At 38.9% G+C, this 26,682-nt stretch overlaps 2 protein-coding genes across 5 annotated transcripts in view; one reads left to right on the plus strand and one right to left on the minus strand.

Moving 5' to 3' along the window:
- LOC136239608 (protein arginine N-methyltransferase 5-like) overlaps positions 1–23,549 on the minus strand; it is a 69,548-nt gene extending 45,999 nt beyond the window's left edge. For both annotated transcript variants that reach the window (XM_066030373.1, XM_066030372.1), the window contains exons 1-3: positions 23,394–23,549; positions 21,111–21,226; positions 20,605–20,690 (exon numbers count right to left, since the gene is read on the minus strand). In XM_066030373.1, coding sequence (XP_065886445.1) covers positions 20,605–20,690; positions 21,111–21,226; positions 23,394–23,488 — 297 coding nt within the window. In that variant the 5' untranslated portion in view covers positions 23,489–23,549. The remainder of the gene's footprint in view (positions 1–20,604; positions 20,691–21,110; positions 21,227–23,393) is intronic.
- Positions 911–6,503, plus strand: LOC136239610 (uncharacterized). Of its 3 annotated transcripts, none has more exons than XM_066030374.1 (20): positions 911–1,881; positions 2,198–2,443; positions 2,533–2,664; positions 3,098–3,649; positions 3,712–3,937; positions 4,076–4,158; positions 4,208–4,355; positions 4,464–4,604; positions 4,655–4,717; positions 4,776–4,859; positions 4,920–4,973; positions 5,034–5,158; positions 5,226–5,270; positions 5,326–5,413; positions 5,463–5,531; positions 5,599–5,686; positions 5,751–5,874; positions 5,926–6,014; positions 6,067–6,134; positions 6,190–6,503. In XM_066030374.1, the coding sequence occupies exons 3-9, from the start codon at positions 2,539–2,541 to the stop codon at positions 4,675–4,677; spliced, it is 1,299 nt and encodes a 432-aa protein (XP_065886446.1). In that variant the 5' UTR covers positions 911–1,881; positions 2,198–2,443; positions 2,533–2,538; the 3' UTR covers positions 4,678–4,717; positions 4,776–4,859; positions 4,920–4,973; positions 5,034–5,158; positions 5,226–5,270; positions 5,326–5,413; positions 5,463–5,531; positions 5,599–5,686; positions 5,751–5,874; positions 5,926–6,014; positions 6,067–6,134; positions 6,190–6,503. The 3 variants fall into 3 exon arrangements, with proteins under 3 accessions (XP_065886446.1, XP_065886447.1, XP_065886448.1); XM_066030375.1 differs by having other exon boundaries at positions 5,751–5,861; positions 5,912–6,014; XM_066030376.1 differs by lacking the exons at positions 911–1,881; positions 2,198–2,443 and having other exon boundaries at positions 2,570–2,664; positions 3,081–3,649.
- Positions 23,550–26,682: the final 3,133 nt, after the last annotated feature.

A 26,682-nucleotide genomic window follows, 5' to 3' on the forward strand; every position in this document is an offset into this window, starting at 1 on the left:
TTACAGTGATGGCTACATGAACATGCACCCCACAATGAAAACTGATACTTGGTCGTTAAATTATAATTACAAAAGGAAACTTGATCATGAACCACGATAGTGGGTTCATAATAGGGATCGCCCATGTTTTTGCACAACTTCTAAAAGAACGCACGCCTAAAAACCACCTTGGAAGGTATCTTCCAACTCAAAACAATCCTCTGGTGGTTCTTTGGAAGGAGTATAGGTCCACTAGTAAGTATCAAGTAAAAAGGAAACAGTATGTGTATTTCAGACAAACCTGAAATTTGCCATTTTGTTCATATTCATATTATTATTATTCATAACATTTTGTTTCACGGGCATAACAAATTATACAAGGAAAATTCCAGGATAAAAAGTAGCAAGGCTTGTGGAATGAGTCAGTATGCATGTCTGTGAGGTATTTTTGGCTTTGTTTTCGAACAGGAACAGTCCAAACCGGGCCCTTTTCTTCTTGCTCAGCTGCCATTCCATACGAGAAGCCATACAATGATGTGCTTAAATGTCTTGAAGATGGATTTGCTTGCATATTCAGCTTGTTATCCATTATATTAAAGCCTAATACAACTCAGGAAGCCTATCCTGTGCAAAAAGGTTTGTTTATAGATAGTTTTTCTACCGTGATTGTATACGTGGGTGGGTCATTGTGACGCGCTACTGTGACACTGTGTGACATTACTTGAGTAAACTTCACTAGATCTTATGCATTGCGTGAAGTTGGCTACAAAGATATAAGAGTGTTCACTCATACCGTAGCTTTGATCTTACCACTACAGGTCTGAGCCAAGCACTTTCCTCTGCGCGAAAGAATCTTGTGGTTTATATACATGTGGTTTATATACATGTGGTTTATATACATGTGGTTTATATACATGTGGTGCCACATGTCTGCAGTGGTTTGTGTAAGTTACAGCTGGTGACCTGTAATGCCGCAAGTGGTTCCCCGCCGCAAGTGGTCCGGCCGGACCATATAAAGCTGCTACAGATGGTCCCCCCTGCCACAAATGGTCCCCCCACCAGAATTATATTTAACATGTATTGTCACACTCACTAATAGCTACGCCAGCTATTCACCTACGGATGCATAAAGAGAGAATCAATTTTCTTTGATCATGATAAAATCTCCCAGTTTACGTAGATATTATAGCCAACGTGGACACAGGACTGATTTGAGAGGTCATTCCTGTCAAGTTGTACCGAGCTAGCCACTTAGTTAATTACCTAGTAGCTACTAAGGCTAAGCTTAAACGTATATCGAAGCGGTGTCACATCGTCAGCCCGATAGCTATATAGTCGGCTTCTTGGTCAAGCTATAGATATAGCTTTATAACTGCGGGATGCAGGGATATAGTGTCGATAACAACGAATGCAGCCAAGAATCAAGTCAAGAATGGCGACTCTTGGATGATGCTGTTCTCTATATTCGGGAGAATAAGTAGAGAAGGCTGCACAAAGAATGAGAAAAGATGCATTCGACGCAAAGCACAGAGATTTTCTATTGAAGACGGTGAATTACTTTACACAAAGAAAGATAAAACAAAGGTACTGATCATCACTGAAATACTGCATGCATATTATTGATTTATCCTTAGCTAATTGTACTAGTTTTAGCATTTTTGTCCTTAAAGCTATAGCTTTCATATATTATAGCTATACGTAGCTGCATAGTTCATCAACAATTATTTTGTTTGTGTTTGCATTTATTAGGTGAGGTATGTTATTGATCCTTTGGAAAAGCAGCGAATCTTAAAAAGTTGCCACCAGCACCCGAGTTTAGGACATATGGGGACTAAGAAAACCTTGGCACGCATCACTGAACGATTTATTTGGCCAGGAATAAGCAAAGATGTCTACAGTTTGGTGAGTTTAATGCATGAGTTCTGTATAAAGTAACTAATTGATACTGCAGATAGCTATGAAATGCCAGTAACAGCACATACCAAATTATATGTACATAATAAAGGCTGGATTGTATATTGTGTACATTCACTTGACATCTGCATCTGTAGCCAATTCTTTCATTTTATTTTAATCATAGTAATTTTGCTTTTTCTAATTTTGTAGACTGCATGAAAGTATAGAGCAGATAACAGCTCATAATCTCTATACTCTGCTGTATATATAGAATATAGCTACATAGGTACAACATTTCAATTTGTGTTTATCTAATTTTCAGGTGAAAGAATGCGATATATGTCAACGAATGACAAAGAAGATGGAAACTGGTGTACCTGAGCTTCATCCTGTGCCTGTAGTCTCCACCTGGCATCACATTGGTATTGATTTTGTTGGTCCCCTGAAATACAAATCAAGATAAGGCTATCGATATATCTTAACCGTATCTGATTACTTCAGTAAATTTACACAAGCTTTTGCTCACAAAGATAAGGAAGCTGTGACTGTTTGTGATACTCTTTTCAAGGTAACCGTAGATGCATGCATATAGTTATACCGCATTGTTTCAGCCATTATGCATGACTATGTATATGCTTGCATTTTATCTGATTGCAGCTATTTATGCAATTTGGAATTCCTAAAGTAGTTACCAGTGACCAGGGCATCGAATTTAACAACAACCTGGACAAAGAGCTGATGAAACTTCTAAATGTTGATCATCGATTGACAAGTCCTTATCATCCACAAGTAAAGCAGTACAGTATATACAGTGTATATAGGCAGGGGCAGCGGAGAAGGGGGAGCAAGGGGGCTGCAGCCCCTGTGAAAAAAATTATGGAGGGGCTTAGCCCCCCTAAAATTATTTAGTAGCATTATTCGAGATACTCTAATAGAGCAGTCACAGTATTCTTTGAGGAGCAGTGTAGCAAGCTACGTATGTAGTTATAAATAAGGAGATATAGTCTAGTTGGTAGAGGGCAACTATCGCCAGCAGGTAGCCACCAGGTAATGACCTTTTTTTTTGGTCTTTGATTTACAACTAGGCCATGGCATCATCAAGCTAGACCCCCAGCCCCCCCCCAAAATATAGGTGTCTCCGCCGCCTCTGTATATAGGTTGTATGCATTAACTGCGTTTTACGTATATTCATGCTAATGGCTTAGATGAACGTTTTAATTAGACTTCGCAATCAATGATTGTCAAATTTGTTGAAGAGAAAAAGGAGAAATGGGAAGATTACCTGTTTACGTGTGTGTATGCCTACAACACATCCAAGCATGAATCATCTAAGTATGCACCGTTTACTGTCATGTTTGGACGGCAAGCAGTGCTTCCAGTGGAAGTTTCTTCCCCCACAAAGGCAGATTTAGAACAAAACCTAACTTCTGACCATGACAACACAGATCATCTAATTGATAGACATTTCCTATTTCACAGTGAAAGGTTGGAAAAAGTGAAAGCAAACATCATTGATGCCCAGGCAAGACAAAAGAAAGCTTATGACAGGAAACACCACAATCCAGATTTGTTTACATGTGGTATTCTGGTTTTGAAGAGGGATATGAAGCGAAAGAAGCAGGCAGGTGGAAAAATGGATTTTAAATGGCTCGGACCTTTTAAAGTGATGAATTCTATGGGAAGAGGTTTGTATCAAATTCAGAATGTTGATTGTACAGAAAAAGTGGAGAAAATTCCTGGTGTGCATTTGAAGCCATATGTTCCTTCTACAAAGGTACGTAAAATACTTTAGCTAAAAATTGATGTGCATACAAGACTACAAGCTTCATTTTATAGATGCCGAATATGAAACCACCACAATGTAGTGAAATAGTGCATTCATCACAGAATACCAGTGAGGACCCCAAGATTGGAAAAACTGCAGGAAATTGTCCAGATTCTACTAAGACTGAGTGCAGTTCACTTAACACAGAAGAACAATTTTATCCAAATCTCACAGCCAAGAATGATAGCAGTGATTCACCAACTGCAGAAGATAAGCAGGCAACTGATACTACAAAAGGTAAAATTCATGCATATATATATATATATATACAAGCCATATATGAATGCACTATACATGTAGCTTTGCAGTGAACCTATATGTTTACTCTATACATTTACTCTATACATTAATCACAGCAATATTACATTTGTACAGTTACTAGTGACCAATTGCAAGTTACCAATCATGCTGTTGTTGAGGAAGAAAGTGCATTAAGTTTTTTAGTGATTGAATTGGAGGTTAGTCATCATTACAATACTGCAATGAAATGACATTTTTTTGCCAAAGCATGGTCCTGGTTTTGTTTACAGCTCACCAAAACATGCTGGTGGTTATTTTGCTGAATTTTTTCCAAAAGGCTGTACCAGCATCCTACCACCAATAGCACAACAGGCAAAGAACTCCCATGCTTCACTGATAGTTTCTGCTAATAGAGGTTTGAGTTCTGTGTATGCATGCACTAACTTAGCAACACATGCATACATCCATACATATGTATATGCATACAAAATATAAATTTCATGGCCTAAATTCATGCTCTCAGGGAAAAACCTGATTGATGAAGTACTATCCTCACCCCAAGGAATTTCCAAGCACAAGAAAGTGTTGAGTTTTGACTTTAAAGATGAACAACAAACAAATGCCAAGGGCAAGAAGCGCAAGTTGATCACTCGATATTCGAATAGTAAGGTCCTGTCAGGTACATATCTTTGTTTCCTATACTATATTTTTTAGCATTTAAATGGAAATCTTTGTAAGTAATCAAAAATTGCAAATGGCACTGAACATGACAACAAGGTATGCTATCCACAATGCACCATACTTTACATTTCTTAATCATCCACCATAAACACAGAATACACAAAGAAGTGAAGAAATTGATTATGAAAGCTCCAAGCCCATGCCTACTGAACGGGAAGATATTACTGCAAATTAAAAGGTATGTATAATATACATGGAGTAAATTTAGGTCAGGTTACTGTGTGATAATACTTTAAAGAATGCAACGGAACTTCAAGATGAAAGTCAACAGCAGAAAAAAAGACCAGCAGTGGTAAGTACTTGACATATTGGCTTGTACCATCACTTGCTGTTACTGTACAATTTTCTGTAGAATATCTATCAAAAATCTGCCAAGGCAGGCATAAGTTTCTTTTGGAAGCAAAGATTGCTGCATACAAATTGTATGATATATCTTTCTTAACAGTAGCAAGAAAAAATGAATGAGTTTCAGATGAAGTAAGTGTAACGAACTGAAATACAGTTTATTTTCACCTGTGTTGTGTTTTTATATATTTCTAAATAGGTTATCACTGCGTACCTCCACTTATTGGTGAATGTTAATGGTATGGTAAGTTGAAAAACAGATTACAGAAGAAGAATAAAATTAATGTCCTTGTATACAGAAAGGAAAAGTCATGGTTATAGACAACTCTGTAATGAATAAGATATGCAGAGGAAAGTTTTTTTAATGATGACAAGAAACCGATCAAGGTAAGCAAGTACATTTTTGCCATTCTATAGCATTTTATGTGTTTTAAAGCTGAACATCCAATGTTATGACTACGGAATTGGTGTATTCCTCCAAGGAGGAAATCATTGGGTACTACTGGTATGTTATATACCAACTTGCATGTGCAATTAAACTGTAGCATTTCTCTTGCTTTGTCTGCCAACAGTGTATTGATGTAAAGAGGTTCAGCATTACTTATGTTGATCCGAAGGGGGAAAAAATGTGATGATGTACCAGCTGGAGAAACATTGTAGGTAGGTATTGTGTGAATATACCATCCTATTACTTGGAAAGTTTATTAAATGCAATGCTCTAAAGGAATTTTGGCAATATGCAATACATGGAGGGTAAGTGGAGAAAAGCAGATGGAAAATGGAGAGTAATCACAAAGCCCCACTGTGTGCAGAAAGACACTGTTTCATGTGGAGTGTATGTCATGAAGGTAACAAATCTTCAAGTACATTAAGTTTATTATATAGGTACTCTTATGAAGTTCACAGAATGCATCATATCACAGAATCCCCTTCCCAACACAATAAGTAACAAGAAAGAGTATGGCTATTACATTGCTAGATGCTTCAGGTATATGCATTGTTTTGCTTATTTACTTGTATAGTATGAGCATCTTTCGTAGAACCACTACTAAATTATTGTCGGGCTTGCGGAATGTGTGATTCAACTGAAGATGAAGGAAACAATTGGGTAAGATAGCTATAGTTTTCTTATACGTAACTGATCACTGATTGCGGATTTATAGATAAGATGTGACTACTGTGATTGGTGGTTTCACCTGACTTGCATTAATAAGAGTCGTAAAGGAAGGAAGTCATACACTATTGAAGAAGCAGCATGTAAAAAGTTTTGTGGGGCGTGTTGCATTAAACAATGTACTTATGAATTTTTATAATCTTTGTTCTGTATGATGGCATTGTAGCTAGATATTCTGCAATAACTCAAACAAACATTAAGGAGAATAGTATACTGTATATTTGTAATAATTACATTTCAGTAGTTAGCTATTAGGAAACTCAAAAGTTTTAATGTAGCCAATTATGTTCTTTCATAAATTAACCTGGGAATACAGTAACAAGTTGCCGGCAGATACCAGGAGAATACATGCATCCTTAGATAAACTAATCAGAGGTTGTTTGCTATTGTGGCAACGGGGACCAACTCTGTATAGACCTGCCATTACCACTAATGAAGGGCATAGTTGTGACAAAGGCTGGGACAACAATGGCACCTTCGATGATCTGGCTATTACTATATATACTAGCAACACGAAGGGCATAGCTAGTTGTGGCAAGAGAAGAGGGAGTCGCTATGCCACTGAGTGACTGAGATGGGGGATGGGCGGGAGGGAGAGAAGTGTCATGCCACAACCAGACTCCTATAATCGGTCCCCCCGGACCTGTTATAGCTGCCATAGGTGGTCCCCCTGGACCATCCATGGCGCCATAGTTGGTCTCCCCTTGAAATAAGCCAAGAATGGCGACTCATGGATGATGCTGTTCTCTACAAAAAGTTAGCTAGCTGGGAATGCTGAGAAAAGATGCATTCGACGGGGCAGTCGTGGCAAGAATGTTGGCCATAGCTTGGGCCATAGGTCGGACCAAATAGTTGCTGCAAATGGTCCGGCTAGCATGGGGGACCAACTGTGGCAAGGGGGGACCAACTATGGTGCCGTGGATGGTCCGGCCGGACCAACTAAAGCGCCATAGATGGTCCAGGGGGAACGATTATGGGGGGACCGTTTGTGGCATGACAGACCACTGCTTGCATTCCATGTCACTTGACAGTTAGCTACTTAGCTCAGTATACATAACATCTTGGTGTGTCTTCATTAGCTGTTATTCCTGGATTCCCATTTCCTGTAGAACCACAAAATTTCCACTGCTATTGCCATCTTGAACATGAATTTAAAATTTTATTACTGTGTTAGTGGTGCTTTCTTCAAGGTTTAGCCATATTAAAAAATGAATAATGACACATCAGTTTAGGAAATGCTTGAAATGGGAATCTAGGAAACAACTTGGTTAATTTGGCCCTTATACCATTAGCAAGAGTAAATAATGGAAGAGAGAGTATCCAACTGCCATATACTGCATCAAAAATGAGCACGTCAAGTAGAGAAGCCATCCTGTAGTGCTTTCAAAGAAAGTGTTGAATGAAGTAATGTACCACTCTGCGTGGGCAGTTCAAAGGCACCGCCAGTGCCATAATTTGTATAAAAGTGTTGAATGAAGTAATGTACCACTCTGCGTGAGCAGTTCAAAGGCACCGCCAGTGCCATAATTTGTATATTGCACTGCTGCAGACCGCAGCGAGTGCATTATAACTTATAACGCACTGGTTGCGGTTTTTTAGACCACAACGAGTGCATTATAAGTTATAATGCACCGACCGCAGTGCAATATACAGATATTGCACTGGCTGCGGTTTTATGCAGCATAGCACAAGTGCCAGTGGCGAAGACCACTACGACACCTCACCTAATAGGTGGAAGAACACTTCACAGATCACTCGAATTCTTTTATAGCCTGACATGTAAAGGTCGATTGTGGGCCATAATGTCACCAATACGCATAATGTTTACAAGCAGCCAATGGCGATCGAAAAAGCCAACACGGGTGGCCACAACTCTAGTCTACATATATATAAACGTACTTATACACCTTACTAGTCTGGTGCCATCTTAGCCCAGATTAAACTGTAGTCCACTTCGACAATGACTCAATAAAACAAATATATTCTAAATAATACTAACCTTTACGTTCGATTGTGGTAACCAGTTTTGTCATGCCACCAGATTCGAGTTTATCCAGTGTGAATAGTAAGAATTAGACTAGTATCGTTTAGTAGTTGGGTTTTGTTTACTTAAAACGTCTATTTAGCTACTTTTTTTCGCTCGAGGGAATCACTATGGCGATTAGTCTGGCGCTTAGTCTATATGGCGATTGAGTGATCACGCTGGCATGTTGAGCACTACATAATGAGAGTCGAACAGCGAATGCAGGTTAGTGATATAACCCATAGCGTACTAGCTTTCAATATCTCAGGTGGCTGCAGTACTGCAGGGGGAACGTCATTGCAACGTCCGGCTTGGTTACCCACAATCGATGTTAGAAACCTGGCCTTTATAAGTGTTACAGCTGTCTTGTGAGACTCTCCCCACCTATTAGGTGAGTGGTACATAACAGTTATACAACGTGCACTCGTGCTCTGCCTGTATAAACGCACTTGCCTTCGGGCCTAACGGCCCTCAGGCTCGTGGGTTTATATCAGTGCTATCAGGCAGAGCACTCGTGGTGGTTGTATAACTATATAATAAACACTTGCTAGCTCAGACTGTTTGAAGTGTCCAGGCATGATTTGAAGTCAAACAGTCTGAGCTAGAAGGTGTTTATTACTTCATTCAACACTTACTTTGACAGCACTACAGGATGGCTTCTCTACTTGACATGCTCATTTTTGATGCAGTATATGGCAGTTGGATACTCTCTCTTCCATTATTTACTCTTGCTATTAGTATTAAGGATGCCAGTGTAACAATGACAACTGAGAGTGCCAATTAAGACTATAATGTCACATGCATGCATGTATCATGTATACATAGCTAGGTATTCATGTGTGGTATCTGCCTTAGTGCTTTTTACAAGTCAGGGTGCCGTCCTTAGCTATGTAGGTCTATGTAGTGACACAAATTACAAGAATGATAAAATATGTCACTCTGCATGGTTAATCTTTTGCTCTGATAAATCTCTATTGGCTATACCTAGATGTCTAACAAGTTAATCCATACTGGATTTAGAAAAAGTACATTAACTAGATGAATAAAAATTTCAAATGGGGAATAGGGATCGCTGAAAAAAGCCACAAAACAAGAAGGGATGTCTGGGGTGGTAATGTAAACCACAAATCCCTATTTTGAGTTAACTAATGTAGCAAAATATTGCTGTGACAGAGTCAAAATAGGGATTTGTGGTTTACATTACTACCCCAACGATCCCTTCTTGTTTAGTGGCTTTTTTTCAGCGATCCCTATTCTCCATTTGAAATTTTCAATTTTTTTATTCATCTAGTTTATATAATAGTGAGATATGGTTTTGTAATTCAGAGTTGCTGTGTCTACATAGTAGGATGGATATAGCAGTAACCACAATACAGCAAACAACATACATGTTATACACTTACTGTATGGAAATGTGAGTAAGGCATCTGTTTTCTAAGTGTGATCAATCTATGCGGCTATCCAGTAATTCTGCTTACTAAATGGTCATTATTATTATAAGGTTGGTTCCATAGTATAAGTATAGTATGTATACGCATCATGTAACATTTTCACACCTCAGATCAAAGGAGCCGCCCAGGCTACATTTCGTATGTAGCTCAGCTAGCCGGGCTACATACGAAAAGTAGACTGAGCTACAACTGGGCAGTGAATATATAGATGTTCAGGCCAAAATCGATTGTAGGGATCGATTAATACTCGTGTGATTAGGATGGATGACTTGGACTTTGCCATGAAAATCACTCAGACAGAGAGCATTTTGATATCCTCGCCAGCCTACAAATCGAAAAACATTGGGCTAAGGTGAGAACTAGTGCTATAGCTTATTCACCAATCCTTTCCACATGTTTTCGAATGCGGACACGCCCCCATCATGAAGCTACTACTCTGCACGCAGAAACCACTCTACAAGCAAGCTTACTATCTAGGCCTTTAGTAAAGTCCATACTTTTTCCATAAACAATTCAATAGCACTGATTAAAACATTAAACTCGCGTAACTGAAATTCTTCCTTATACTGTATCCCTAGGATATGTCCGTTCATCATAACCGAATGTAACCAGAACGTACTAGCTGCTGACCCAAAATAGGTATGCACATATAATACATCCAGTGGCTGTACTCGTGTCGGCTTGGGTGATTGATTGCACTGTACAGGCTATCAGCCTAATAAATGCTACATATTAGCTGTAACATGGGGCATGCGGGCTTTGCCTGACTGCCCGAGGGCAGAGGGCATACATATCAAGCAAAACCCTCATGCCTGTGTTATAACTATTACATATGTAATAGCTAGGGCTTTGCCTGATATGAGGTGATTTTGAAGGGTAAGAAAGCCCAAAACTCCATGATTGATCCCTAATATAGAGTACAATAACAGTGCTATCATACTGTACACAACTGAAAGATTCAAGTATGGGTCAGCAGCTGGTATGGGTCAGCAGCTGGTATGGGTCAGCAGCTGGTATGGGTCAGCAGCTGGTTAGTTCTGGATATATTTGGCTACAATGAACGGACAAATCACAGAATTTTGGTTATGCAAGTTTAATGGTTTAATTTCCTGCTCAAAATGTTCCATGCACACTTAAGTGAAACATGCATGTTACATGTGCATGAGTGTTAAGTGCATGTATCAGGCAACATGCATGTGTTGTAGTAAGGGGTACATGTATGTAGCACCACATGTTCCAGCAACATGCATGTTGCCCACATTACATTGTAGAATCCCACAATGGAAAAAAAAATTGGTCAAAATGAAATTTTATATCAAACAGTAGGTAGTACTATTCAAGTAGGGATCTCTCCAAAAGTGACACACACCACCTAAAATGCCGCATTAAAAAATCATCCTAGAAACATCTTACGTGATGAAAATCACCATTACGGAATAATATTAGTCCATTTAACATCAAATACAGCATTAAAAACAAGAAAACACATGTAAGGACCAAAACAGCAAAATCAAAAGTCACTTGGCAAAAAGGAGGTGATCTCACTGAAAAGAAAGTAAAGGTTGATGATGTAAAAAAGGGAGATGTCAATGAAGGAGGCAATGCAGAAAGGTTTTCATTTGATGTTACATTAGAATAACTTGATATGTTTAAAGAAGGGATTATTTTCTCAGAGAATAAAGCAAAGAACACTGATTAAGCACTATGGAATTTTGAAACCTGGGAAGAAAACATCCTGAAGATGTGTGCTTCAGATCTGTTTACAGCTGGCACTTGAATTTGCAACTGGCTTTGTAACTTTGTTAGTGAAACAAACAAAGCAGATGGCACTAAGTATGCTCCACACTGGTTTAAGAAAAATTCACCTTTTACAAGATGTCAGCTCCAGAACTTTAAAATGTGTGTGATGCAATCTGCAATCTTCATAGTAAAGGTATATGCCGAACTAAAGCAACACCAGTTATTACTCCGAATGAAGAAGATATATAATAGGTTTTCATAAACCTGCAAACTTGTTTAATGCTGTTCTTGAACAATGGATAAAACTTATCAATGTGATGCAATTGAACATCGAAGCTTACAGCTGATTCAAGTGAAAGGGAAATGGCAATGGTAAAAGGTAAAGCAGTTGCTTGTTATGTGTGTAACGAGTTTGTATCTAAGAACTTTACAAGCTTGAATCAGAAAAACAAGACTGTTAAGACAGTATGCTACTGACTCTGCTTTTAGACAGGCATTTGATGTTGTTACCTCCAGGTGCACATGATAATGACATTTTTATCTTCAACCACTCAGTGGTACTCTTGAAAGTCCTTCTGCATAGTTGGAAGAAACATGTGGGTAACATGAGGAAAAATATGTGCCGAATTTCCAATGGGTTTACTAATCATAGTCTCACATGTATGGAACTACGTACGTACTGTACTCTTTCAGGCAAAAGTTCCCAAAAAACCAATTCAACAAAGAACTGGTTGGAGTCATTAAGGCAGTATGAGTGTACATCAGCATCTCAACTTGTCGACATTTCTAATATAATGGCAGGTACTAGTAAGGACCTGGCACTAGCAGTGATCAAGTAGCTATTTGGAACTATCTACCAGGCATAGTATCTCCAGCTACGCAGTTCAAATTTGCAGCCAGCACTGCAGTCAGTGTGTTATAACTTATATAACGCTCTTTGTAGTCTGTAAATAGCAACCAATGTGTAATATACTTAGGAGTGTATCGATATGACAATTTCCCTATTTACCAATATTCCAATAGATATTTTCTGTATGATACTGATACTCAATACTATGACCAATATTTAATGTTGCTTGACTTTAATGTAAAGTTTAGTAAAAAACTATATAAGTAAAGTAAGTAATAAAAGATAAAAGTACTAACAATACTGAAATGCAGTAGTAAAACCTAAGTTCCTAATACTTGTAACCTGTCTTTTTTAATTGCCAGTAACATTTCAATTTTGTCAGCTGTGAGATGTGACCTGTGATCATCATAGATGTTGCCAGCACCAGAAAAGAGTCTCTCTGGTGGAAGGTGAACTTAAGTAACATCTAGCTTTTTAAGCCAAAACTGGGTATCTGTGACCTTTTTCACCATACATAGGGATTTCCCACTTTGAAAGCCTATCAATGGTTCTCTGAAGTAACTGTTTCCCCCTACATCATTGCTAATCTTCTAAAATTTCAGCCATGCTCTCCCACATTTACCGGTATTAGCACTAGCAAAGCCAATACTACCGTCATCAATATGCTGCCTTTTACTTGGAGGTCTAGTACAGTAGCTTCACTTATTTCATTACACATATCAACAATGCATCATTTAGCTAATTCTTTTGTATCCAGTGTAGCAAAAATTTGTCCTTATCCTTCACACTTGTGTACATGAAGGACTGGTGAAATTCTTTTAAAATCTTTTGTGACCCAGTAAACTGTTAACTTATAAGTGATTGCTGTGCTGAAGTACAGCTCCAAATGTCCATGGTAAGATTTAGATGGTACCAACATTTCAGCAAATTTCAAATCAATCTTTGCTTGATAATGGTATAATATTCTCTGAGAAATATTTCCTACTTGGGACGCTATACCTGGGTTCAAAAGTTTTGAAAAGGCAGTTAAAACCAGTGTTATGAACTAATGAAAATGGTGGTTCTCCGTCGCAATCATTTCACCTACTAATCTAAGGATACGAACTGCGCAGTGGTCGTTTATATCCCAGATTTTCACTTTTGCGTGAGTCTCAACCATTGTTAGCTGCTTGAATGCAGTTTGCTCTTTTTGCTTCTCTAGTTCCTTCAAATCTCGAATCTTTTTCTCCACATAATGGCTGTACTCATTCGGATGTTTTTTGAGATAATCAATAATTTTAGTTGTACTAAACATTTTCACTGAACGACCTCCTCAAGACACACTGTCTCTACAAGAATCACTAATAACTGGCAAACTTATCGCACAAATGTGTCACTCATCATTTTCTGATGTGTCAAAGTTTCCTACTGTACAGTCATTAATTATTATCATTGCAATACTCCCACCTGAAGGGGGGATTAGACAAAAATTTAGGTCTCAGGATCGGTTTAGGCAATGCTTGTAACAAAGGACCAGGCTAATCTAATGGGCATGTACACTTTTTCCCCAGAGTAGAGGAAATAGGCTCAAGTCAATCCCCCTCCCTGCCCACATGGGAACAAAAGCATTATTTGCAAGAAACTTTTCCACTTTTGTCAGGGTGAAGAGACAAATGACAGGTTTGTTAGCCTCTCGGTATTGCATCTTCTGCCAAGGCATGCAAGTTAGAATTTTTGATTTTGTTAATTGCTTAAGGGATCACGGAGCTAAATGTGTGAAAATCATGTTTCCTTTCTTCCTGCCCACGCGGCTGCATGACACACAGTCACACACTACTTGATGTACAATATAGGCTTCTTTACTAATCAAATGATACGGTAGTACCATTTAGTGGGGATCACCCCAAAAATTTTGCGCGCCACCTAAATTCCACCTTTGGAAATCATCCTAGAGACATGTTACATGAGGTAAAAATCACTTTTACAGAATAGTACTAGTCCATAAAATATGTGACCGAATTTGACAAAACCAGGCTTCCACACACATCCAGTTTTACAACTTTGAGAGATGATAACTCAGTGTAGGACTATGCCATCTTTCAACCTTTACTTTAGTACTGTTAATGAAACATTGTGTGAAAAGTTTAGATCAATAGCATGCTGGACCTTCATGTTACAGTAGGTCAAAGTCAAAGAATTGGATGTGTGTGGAAGCCTGATTTTGTCAAATTCGGTCACATATATAAATTAAATATAACAAAACACTTATAGGTGGCCCAATATACATGTAGAATAGTATTTTAAAAATTGTTAATTTAAAAATGAAGAAGGGATCTATGCAATAAATAGTGAAACAAAAGAGATGAATGATGGTATTCCAGCATAGCTCGTTGGAAAAGTCCCTACTTTGGCATTGAGTTGGCAGTTTTTTGTTGCAGCACAGCTAGTTACAATGTAACTTGTGACCTTCTATTAGAATATCATACATGACTGTTGTATTAGAGTGACTGTTGTATTAGAGTGACTGTTCTTTTAGAGCATCTCAAGCCAACAAACAGGTGTGCATGCAGCTAGCTAGACCAGTAAGGAGCGAGGTCATCTTGTTCACTGAGCTAGACTGTTAAGAGGTGTGGTCTCCGCACTCTATTGCTATTAGTCCACCTAGATCTTTATTTGATGGGTGTGGTCACGAACCTATCACCATTGGGATCCTAATGATGAAGTTGCAGATATCTAGCAAGTATACCTCTTGTAGTAGTACTGGGAGATATGGTTTCGTTGGATGAAGAAGACAAGCAGCCTGACTGAAGAAACAACAAGGCGCAGAGGGCCTACACTCATCGGATTCCAAAAGGCACATCCCACTGGTGAGCTTATTATTGTGGCATAAAATGGTGACCATGCACTGCTTCATTTGGCCTCTAGGCTTGCAACTGTAGTGAGTGAGTGAGTGAGTGAGTGAGTGAGTGAGTGAGTGAGTGAGTGAGTGAGTGAGTGAGTGAGTGAGTGTGTCAGATCAAATTTCAAGTTAAATTGACGATTTTCAAAAATTCTACATCTGGTCACTGGTACAGTAAGTGTTTTTTTGCTTTTATTCCATGTTAGATGGACAAATATTATTCCTTAAAGGTAATTTTCGTGGAGTAAGATGTCTCTAGTATGATTTTTGAAGGCAGCAATTTAGGCGGAGCAAGTCATTTTTGGGGGATCCCTACTTAAAAAGTACTACAGTACTGTTTGATTTTAAAAAATCACCAAAACCCAAATTTTAGTCCCACTGCCTCACTGAATGGCCACAGTTGCAAGGCTAGAGGCCAAACAAAGCAGTGCATGGCCACCATTTTACGCCACAATAACAAACTCACCAGTGGGATCTACCTTTAGGGGTTCCGATGAGTGTAGGCCCTCTGTGTCTTGTCCTTTTTCTTATCTTCAATCAGGATGCTTGTCTTCTTCATCTAATGACACCACATTGAGGCGTTAATTTTAATTTTCCATATCAACACTTTCTTTCAGCAGAATATTTAGACACCACAGAATTATTTCAGAGCTGGATTTCAGAAGTGCTTCAGTCCCAGCACTACTACAAGAGGTACCGTATATGACTGTATAGAAGTCCGGGTGTTTATTTCCTATAAATCATTTTTGACCCGGCGTTTAAATGAGACCGGCGTTAATTTGGACCTGGGCATTTATTTCTTACTAGCCACTCGTTGAGAATGACAGGTGCCAGTACAAGTACCTACAAAATACGAAATCCATAGCCCATCACCTACATAAACCCATCTGGACTCCTCTGCTGGGTGAAACATTGGAAGTCGGGTGGAAAGATGACAATGACCACGATAAATACGCTATGGCCATCACCAGAAGAGAAGGCATAGTCGAACAAGACAAGACATCATAAGACTGGTGACGAGACATCACTGTATAGTTAGCAGCTGACACAAGTTTAGAACCCCTTTCAGTGCATATCGTTAGCACCCCGGCGTTTACATGAGCCCAGGCATTTATTATGACAGTCCCCTAGCTGTACCCGGCGTATATTTGAGCCCCTGCGTGTATTTGAGCCCGGCTTTAATACGGTCATTTAAACCCCAGTGCGTGGGAGTATCAAAGCGCCGCGCTGGGTTATAACTACCATACAGCTAGACAGAGCGGCGCTGCTACTGTACGATATATTAGTTATCACCCAGTGATAACTAACTTATCACCCTGTTGCGGAGCCACTCAGTCTCTTTCGTGACATCATAATAACTGCGAATGGCATTGTTTACCGATGGAAAAAAGAGCCAAATAAGGAAATATTGATACAAAACACACCAACACAGCACTTAAAACTACCTAAATCTTACAAGAAAACTGTTAATCCTTTACACAATAACACTACAAGTTACCAATACGATAGTTTAACAAATGTCAAGAATAGTACGTGACGATTTTCGCTCCAGCAATCACTCGCAACGGTCACTATGGTGAAGAACTAACTTCCTCTAGCTTCATCGTTCTATCTTGGACTATGGTAGCCACTTGTTGGTCTTTATTTTTCTCTTGCACACCACGCAACACCACTATACCAATTTCTGACGAAGGTAAATCGTACCTGGAACCGCTGCTTCATAACACCGCCCTTCGCTACAGTTTTGTAGGCAGTATGTAAGGTCTCTCTTGTGGCTACGAAGTAGAATCTCCACACAATTCGGATGAAATCTTGAGCACAGTGACAGGAACTCAAACCGGAACTTAATTTACTATCCGTAAACTTCTGCGCACTCCCGCGCACTGGGATATAAAACAGTTATATCCTGTACACTCGGATGATATCATTGTTATTACACTCGTCCTCGGCTCCGCCTCGGACTCGTGTAATAACAAAATCACCCTCGTACCGGGATATAACTATAACATACGGTATACTAACTAGTAGATATCTGCAACTTCGTGATTGGGACCCCGTTTATGACCACACCCATCAAATAAAGATCTAGGTAGACTAATAGCAATAGAGTACAGAGACCACGCCTCTTAACAATCTAGCTACAGTATTTACTTAATTAACAGTAAACAAGATGACCTCACTCCTTATTGGTAGCTGCACACCCCTTGGCTGACTTGAGATACTCTAATACAACAGTCACTTTAATACAACAGTCGTGTGTGGTATTATAACAAAACAGTCACAAGTTACACTGAAGCTAGCTGTGCTACAACAAAAACTAAACCAATTTTGTTCAACACCAAAGTAATGTACCGAAGTAGGGACTTCCCACCAAGCTATGCTGTAATACCGTCATTCATATCTTGTTTCGCCACTTTTTGTTGCATAGATCCCTACTTCATTTTTAAATTAATACTTTAAAAAAATACTAGTGCTCATAGTAAGCAGCCATATTAGGCTAGGTGAGCCAAAAAAAACACTGACATTCAGAGTTGAGGGTAATGCGTTACGCAATAATATTACTTTTACAGTAACAAGTAATGTAACGTGTTACATGACAAAGTAGCAAGTAATATGTCACAGACATTACATTTGGAAATTGTAACGAATGTAACGCGTTACTTTTTTTTAAGGTGCATTGTATCCAGGCACGTGATTGATTGCATTTTGGGCCCAGATAAGACTGGAGGTAGTGTTATAGGCATGGACAAAAATGATAGTGTATGGGGAGTGCCCTTGAGGCTAAGATACAACAAAGTATGTATTTGTGGCTGAACTGCACCAGAGAAACACGTGTCTCGCTCGTGTAGAAGGTTGGACTTACTTTATAGTTTGTAACGAACAAATGTAATATGTAATATTACTAGTTACAGCCCTCAGATTAGTGAGTAATATGTAACTTGTCACTTTTTTCAGTAAGTAATATGTAACTGTAGGATGCTAAAGTAACGAGTAATATGTAACTAGTTACATTTTTAGTGTAACGACCCAAACTCTGCCGATAGTTTATTAATACACACATTTTAAAAACAAAATGACATATGAAGTATTTCTTGTTACAGAGCCCATGGTAGAAAATCATTGCCGCAAAAGATAGGACTACAGTACATGGGTTGAAGTTTAAAAGACATTTGGTATATGCCAGCACAAGATGTTACCTCTTTTTGTAAACATAAAATTGATAAACATTTGGAAGAAACATGCAGGCATGTTTCTCTTCTTGGCAACTATTCCTGTGAACAACAATGCAAGACAGTAACTATTTTGGTTTGGAATCAATTTTACAGTTTACCACCAGGTAGGGAAGTCCACATACCATATCGCTCCAGAGATACAAGCAACTGGGGCTTTTTCTTCTATTTTTCTGCACACTTTGCAAAATGCCCCATAAAACACAGACGCATATTCCAATCAAGCTGAAATTTGGTACACTTAAAGGGATTATTAAAGCAAATCTCAGTACTAATTTTGGTGAGAATATTTACAGTTATATAATCAATTATTTTACACCAAACTTCTGTCACGCCTACAGAGTAAACCACCTCGAGAAATAAGCTGAAAGTTAGTCTGTAGATAGAGTGAGCATGTAGGAGTGCCTTTTGGTGGCTTGGAAGAAATCAAGATTAAGACTACTAAGATACAACACAAAAACCAACAGTGTGTAACAATCACACGATTAAATTCTGCTAATAAAAACATTTAGTTGCCATGCTTACTAGGCAAACAGCATATATGGATGAGCTGAAAATTGATGCATAGGTGGATTAATCATTGTAGAATAACCTTTCAGTAGTTTACAAGAATTCACAATAAAAAAATACTGTGGAAACCAACTACATGTAACAAACGTTCAATCGAGATACTCTAATAGTACAGTCACCCTTTAGAACATTCAAGTCATCCTGTAGATAATCAAGTGACAATGTAGAGAGTTCGGCTACAAACAATCTTCCCATAAAGAATTCTGCTACAAACAAGTCACGCTGTAGAGAGTCTAGCTAGAAACAATTAAGTCACCCTGTATAGAGTTCAGCTACACCCTGTAGAGAATTCAACTGCAAAAATTGATATTATTCACCTCGTAGAGTGTAGAGTTCGGTTATGTCACACATCACTCTGTGTATCTTTAAAAGTCACCTTTTAGGGAGTTCAGTTACAAACAATTAAATCACCCTGTAGAGAGTACAGCTAGAAACCAAGTCACCCTGCAAAGAGATCAGCTAGAAACAAGTCTACAAAAAAGTCTCCCTGTAGAAAGTTCAGCTACAATAAAAACTTCAATCACCCTGTAGATAGTTTAACTATAAACCAAGATAGTTCAGCTACAATTCAACTATGTAATAAGTTACCTTATTACCTATGTGATATCATTTTGTTGATGCAAATATTTAATCAGACACAAACACACTGGCTTTGTCTTGTTCAACAATTCCTGGGGGGCAACTTTTACAGCTTGGCTGTTTTCGTTTAACCCTCTCACCACCACATAGCGGTTTCAATAAATAAACTCCCATAGCATCACATTCTAAGCACTCTGTAACTTCAGTCCAGCGTTTTAGTATCTCCTACATTTATTCTGTACCCTTAAGTGAATGGGAACAGGGATAACCAGTCCCTCACACACTATTAGTCTCTCACAATTTCCAGGTATATGGTAGTTTGTTAATCGTTGAACAAAAAAAGTAATACAGAATATTGTTTGGGATTGCTCTTAACCCTTAAACCCACATAATCCAGAAAACAGATTTAAACTTAATAAATATGCATGCCTTGCACAAAGTGCTGTAACTTTCGAAGTGTCCATCCTATGGCTATGCAGTTTACGTCATTCTACTTGTGATGTAACAAGGATTAAAATGATATCTAGAATGGTGAGGCCAAAACTAGCTGTGAAAATAACTTTTCAGCAAGGAAACACGCAAACCCTTTACAAAATGGTTGATGACTCGATGGTAGTTGCTCCTATCACCTTGAAACAACTTCCATTTGATTTATCATGAAATTTTCTATCATGCTATATATGACTCACAGTGAGTAAACCCACAAACGAAATTATCCATGTGGCAAGAATTTTGAAACACGGAGATGCAACTCATCGTTGTTCATTGCTTCATAACAAGTAAGCCACTGTAGTTACAGTGTTCATTTAACCTTCTCCAAGCAGGCATGTAAACACACTTTTAATCTATGTGTATTTGTATGCTGTAAGAATTAAGTTACCCTTCCTAGTGTCACTATGCGTGCCCATATTGTGTAAACACGCATTTCCGACAAGTTCTCTGCAGGTTAAGGGTTAAGAAATGTTCAGGCATGACTATCCTAAACCAATACTTTCAAGTTGGTGTGAAGGAAAGCGAAAGCAGTTTTTCGGCAGAAAAGCCCAAATTTATTAGTGTACTAAAACTCTGTAAGTAATAAGAAACCTTTTCTGAATTAGTCCTAACACCAGGTACATCACTGTCCAAGTTGATCCATGGAGACAATTTTCCAACGACAAACACAGTCCAATCTATACAACAAACAAATTCGTACACATACACACATATAAACTAAAATATGCCAGTATGTACCATATACATACACAAACTGTACCCTCTGCTTTGGACACCATACTGAGTTACAATTCAGCATACCATATGCACATATATGAACTGTTACAGTGCACAACAAATTGATTTATCAAAAACAAAACAGTATTACTCCCAAAATGTAAAGCTGGGGACAGAGTGTGGAAAAGCAACTTTCACCAAGAGCAATATTTGAAACTCTAGTGGCTAGCTATGTGGGGGTATCCAACATGTTGTACAGGTACACCAATCACATGCAACATGGATGCTACAGGTACATACATCACGTATCATGCAACTACTAGGGAAAATTACATGGGTTTCATTAAATGAAGTACAGTACAAATGTAGGTACTACTTACCACTGCTACTAAGACACATATCAGATCTTGTTAATGGACCAGGTCTTGGTGGCAAAGTGAGAACAAATTCTCGCTCAAATCTTGGATGTACAATTGGAACACAGAGAAAATCAAATCTATAAAATTTGTAGAGATAATTGAACACACAGCTACACCAGACATCTTTATAAAATGTCTGGCTAGGTGGAAACATATGGTTAGCACTTCTCATATCAATCTATGGATGCTGCTTGTAACTTTATTACTCACAATGTTTATATATGTACTAGAAACCCCCACAAGATGAAGACATGGATTAATTTTAAAAGTTTTTAAAAGTTTTTAAAAGTTTTTAATATGTATGCATCTTAAGCACTGTCAAACTGTACTTTACTTAAGTATTCCCTTGATTTCAACTACAATATTTGTATACGGATAACTCAAAAGTTTTACTTAAGCACTTTACATGTACTGTACTTGGACCCATATCTACTTGCATAGTGTTCATGATCATAAATTAGAAATTATAAGCCCTGCAAAAAGGGCCTACAGCTGATGGTATTAGGCCATTCATGTTGCATAATGAGCACACTAGTCTATTAGCTACTAAAGTTTAGAAACTTCATGCAAACAAATATTCCAAATAGCTTCACTGAAGTGATCACTGCAAGTAGCAGCTCGACACACAACTAGACATCCTGCATCATAATTATGTGATGGATGATAAAGACTGGTGTATGTATATGTATATAAATTGCAAATTGTACGTATGCTCTGGAGTTGTAATGTTTCACAGCTCCCTGGGATAATATCAGCGTGAGCTGTCTTTCCCTGTAACAAATCAATCAATCAATAACTTCCCTGATTCTAACCAAGCCATGCATGGCCTTACCTGTGTAGAATCTCAGCTTTTTCTACAAAACGTCACAAATTAGCTATCTGCGTACAAAAATGATTGCTACACAGCCAAGAACAGCTTCGCCTCTGTGCAAGTGATCAAAGACCACATAACGATGCTAATTCTGGACATGTACCCCATAAAAAAACCTGCTGTACAATACTGCACTGCAGAAAAAGATACTTTGATCACATTGCTGCTTCTTTCTGTCTGGAACCAGGCAGCTTCTCCCCTACCTCCATGCAAAGTAAAAAAGCTGCCTGGGTACATGAAGAGCACCACCTGTATGTCATATCACAAGCCCCCCATGAAGGATGATAAAGATTAGTTTACAAGGTATGTAGTTTACAATTACATGATTAGCACATAGTTTACAATTACATGATTAGAAAATAACAAAGGAAATTTAATCAAAAAACAAACAGCAATTAGAGTAGAGCCTGGTATTACAGGACAAGGAGTAACATGGGTCACATATAGTAGCTTAAAACAAGTTAAGTGGGATAAATCTTATAGATTTAGAAATAAAGGGATTATACCTACATTTAGTTCATCATAGGTAGTGATTATAAGTTGACCACAAATCTAATTAGGGGATAATGCAGCTCCTTAAAATTGCTATATAATATTGGAATACTATAATGTATATACCACTCACTATGCAGTAAATAATTGAACGTGAAATAGTCAACTTTCAAGCACAGCATCTCACAATACCCTAGCATGCCTACAGTGTTCCAGAAAAAATGATGCCTACAGTGTTCCAGAAAAAGGATCATACACACCACAGGAAACTTTTTGAAATTTTAGGATGTAGTTTATGGGTACACCTTTCCCTATTAGTGTGAAATACCACAAGGGGGTGTCACGTAGGCACGCACTGTAGGTAGATCTGCGACCGCGGTCAAAGTCTTGACCAGGATTACACTTTGACCTGCGACCAAGAGCCTTTTGCAATCTTTGACCTGTGACTTAGTGATACTTCAGTACTTTTTGATTGTGGATTGGAAATTTTTACCCTTGACCGTTGACTTGGCATGAATTTGGTGGCCTTGACCTTTGACTTAGACCATGGTCGGAGATCTACCTACAGTAAGTGGCTGTGTGTCACCACCAGGGTTACAGTTTTAGGCGATAGCAATGCTTTGAAGTTAAGTCTCTCATAACTACCACCACTACTCTATACCAGTTATACTAGTTGTGGCTACTCACACGACAAATACACAATGCACACGCCGAGCAGCACACGTTTTTTTTAGCTACAGTTGTACCCTAAATAAACATATTCTCGTAACCAGACCGCTTTATTCCCTTTTGAATTTGGGTGGGGGTCAAATAAAATGGGTCTGGGTAAGAGACTAACGTAAGAGACTAACGTAAGAGACCAACGTAAGCATTTAACTAACCCTTGCTGGCTTATGGACTGCAAAGACGACTCGATGTTTGCTACATAGTTCAAATCTCTGCCACAAGAAGCTGTCTCGCTTTTCTTTCCCTCCATAATCAGGCCTGTTGTTCCAGTTTTCGCGCTACAGTCTCCACGTGGTTGATCTTCCGTTGAACACGTGATTATAGAACAAATTGTATTCTATTAATTTCATTTTTTGTTAAAAATTAATTTCATCGGTAAGAATGGAGGTCTGGCGTTTTACTGTACATATTGATAGCCAGCAGCTGCAGCAGAGGAGGTAATTATGCAACCAAGCATTGTTCTTTTATTTTTTTTTGACCAGCACTGAAGGTCTGACAGCAACATGTTCTATGTGTTAAGGTTTGTTTAGAAGCTAGGAAAGCAGCGCATTGTACTGAGAAGGCTTGTAACATCACCGGGACGCTCTGGTACGGATATACAATCCGTCCTTTAGAATATTAAGAGGTGTGAAGGTTGAATTAGTTCAACCTTCCTTTGAGATCACGAGATGAATGATGACGCGTGACCAACCTCCTCTGGGATAGCCAGGGTAGCTCTCTCAGAGTCGAAATGTCACATCCTAGTTCCCACCATAGATATAATCTAATCCAAAACAGCCAAGCTGTAAAAAAAAGTGCGGCCCTCAAAAAGGCTATGGTGAAAAAAGCAAGGTGGCGGCCAAGAAATGGCTGTGATGGTAGGTTAATGGTAAAAAATTTAATGACAATTCAGGTGAATTTTGGTGCCGCTTGGTCTTAGTACCAAAATTCACCTGAATTATTAAAATTTTTACCATTAACATACCATCACAGCCATTTCTTGGCCGCCACCTTGGATTTCACATCTTTTTTCACCTTAACTTTTTTGAGGGCCACACTCTTCTTACAGCTTAGCTGTTTTGGATTAGATTTCACTTCCTTTTGTATTTGTATACCCCTTTTGGGGCTATTTTAACCTATCTTTTTTTCTTTACAACAGGAAGAAGAAAATATGAAGCAGATGTTAAATACTCTAAATATTTACAAATTATATATATATAATACATGTATTTATTACAGAACTCTCTGCATGGTGGTTTTTTTTAACTTAACACTCTACAAGGTGACTTCTTCTAGCTGATCTCTCCAGGGCCACCCACAGGGGGGGGGGGGGGGACTGGGGCATTTTTCCCCGGGCCCCAGCCTGAAAGGGGCCCCAGGAGGCCCCACGAAGGGCCCCTTGAATACCTGTTTAAAAGATCGATATACTCTAATAGAGCAGTCACAGTATTCTTCAGAGGAGCAGTGTAGCAAGCTTATAGATAAGGAGATAGGGGTAGCTATTGTTATTGTCAGCAGGTCATGACTCTTTTCTTTTTTTTTTGGTCTTCAACTTACAGCTTGGGCGAAGTTGTGATTCAGAATGGAAACCTCCTTGCCTCTGGGGCTCCACTTTAACTCTTTGCCTTGGGCCCCTTAATTTCTCTGGGCGACCCTGGATCTCTCTACAGGGTGAATTGTTTGTAGCTGAACTATCTACAAGGTAACTTTTCTTCTAGCTGATCTCTCTACAGGATGATTTGTTTGCAGCTGAATTTTGTACAGGTGATTTGTTTGCAGCTGAGCTCTTTACAGAATGGTTTCTTGGTAACTGAACTCTCTACAAGGTAACTTCTTCTAGCTCATCTTTCTACAGGGTGACTTGTTTGTAGCTGAACTCTCTACAGGGTGATTTGTTTCTAGCTTATCTCTCTACAGGTTGATTTGTGTGTAATTGATCTCTCTCCACAGGGTGACTTGCTTCCAGTTGAACTGTCTATAAGAGTAACTGTTTGCAGCTGAACTCCCTACAGAATAACTTGCAGTGTAATAGAACTCTACAATAGAGTAAGCTGAATGCTCTATTAGGGTGACTGTTCTATTAAAGTATCTCGATCTCGCATTTTCTACACGGAGTTGGCTTTCGAAGTGGTTTGTAATCCGATTCTTCTGTGCTACTGCAAGGACTTTCTAGGATGAGTATTCCATCTATATACCGGTTTTCAGCTTACTGCCCTAAGCGGTTTGCCTGGTAGATGTGCAAATTTTTGGTATTTTTACTCACGAATCTCGATCGCGCAATTATTACACACCTTCGGTTTCGTGTCATATCTCCATGATCTTTATTTTGATTGCTTTAAAACCACCAAAAGGCACTCCTACAATAGTTGATCTATCCACAAACCGATTTTCAGCTCATTCCATGAAGCGGTTTACCCTGTAGTCGTGTCAACAAATCAATCTTGTTTTACGCAAATAATTGGTCATAAATCCTGAACCGTTCATTGGATTTGCACCAAATTTGATAATATAGGATTCCCTGAGGATTCGCCTTTGGACTCCCTTTCTGTGTGCCAAATTTCAAGGCAATCGGAGTATGTGCTTGCGTTTTATAGCAATTTTTGCACCAGTGTGCGATAAGACGAAGAATAAGAAGAAAAAAACCAAGAAAAAGACCGAAACTTTGGCTGCTTGTATCTCGGAAATAGCTTGAGCAAATTCCTTCAAATTTGTAATTTGGACTCCTCTAGTTGGCGGGAAACTTTGCAGCAAATTTGGTTACGATCGGATTAGGGATCACCGAGATACAAAGGTGTGAAAATAACGTTTTCTTTCTTCCTGTCAATATACCCACGGTGTGGCGCGCCGGCTTCTTGGGCCGCACGACACACTATCGTATGTCTTGGGTATATCAGGGGCGGATCCAGGAGCTGGTAAGGGGAGGGGCACAAACAGGCCAGTGGTTGGGGAGAGCCAGATTCTCTACTGAGTTCAGTGCTGCATTTTTGAAGCAGCAAATGATCACCTCTTAGTAGTGTCCCACTGTTGTTTTTGCCACTTTTGGTCTTTTAAGATGGCTGTGAAGTCTTAAAAACTGTTTAAAGGCTCTGAATGTCTTTTAAAACAGCAACACGATAATTATTGTTAGAGGCGCTTATAATTTTTTTTCCCCCGGGCTGGATGGACTGCCCTTGCCTACCACCCCCAGCACAAAGAAAGCACGTGCTGGACAACTGAATAAAAAGGACCAGATTTCTGAAAGTTTAAAAGTCCCTGTGCTCATCAATGCGGCCCATCTCAGGAGAGGCATCAGAGGAGCGTTGCGAGATGGACCTACTTCCATGTATGCACATTGTAGCTGACCGAAGTAGAGAAAAAGACAATGTGCATCGGATAAAAGCCAGTGTCTGACTGTAACTAGTAGAGCCGTGGCGAGATAGATGGTCAGCCAAACAACGGTAGAAAACTATTGCCTCCCTGGGTTTG

Source organism: Dysidea avara, chromosome 11, assembly GCF_963678975.1.
Source record: "Dysidea avara chromosome 11, odDysAvar1.4, whole genome shotgun sequence".
Classification (NCBI taxonomy): Eukaryota; Metazoa; Porifera; class Demospongiae; order Dictyoceratida; family Dysideidae; genus Dysidea; species Dysidea avara.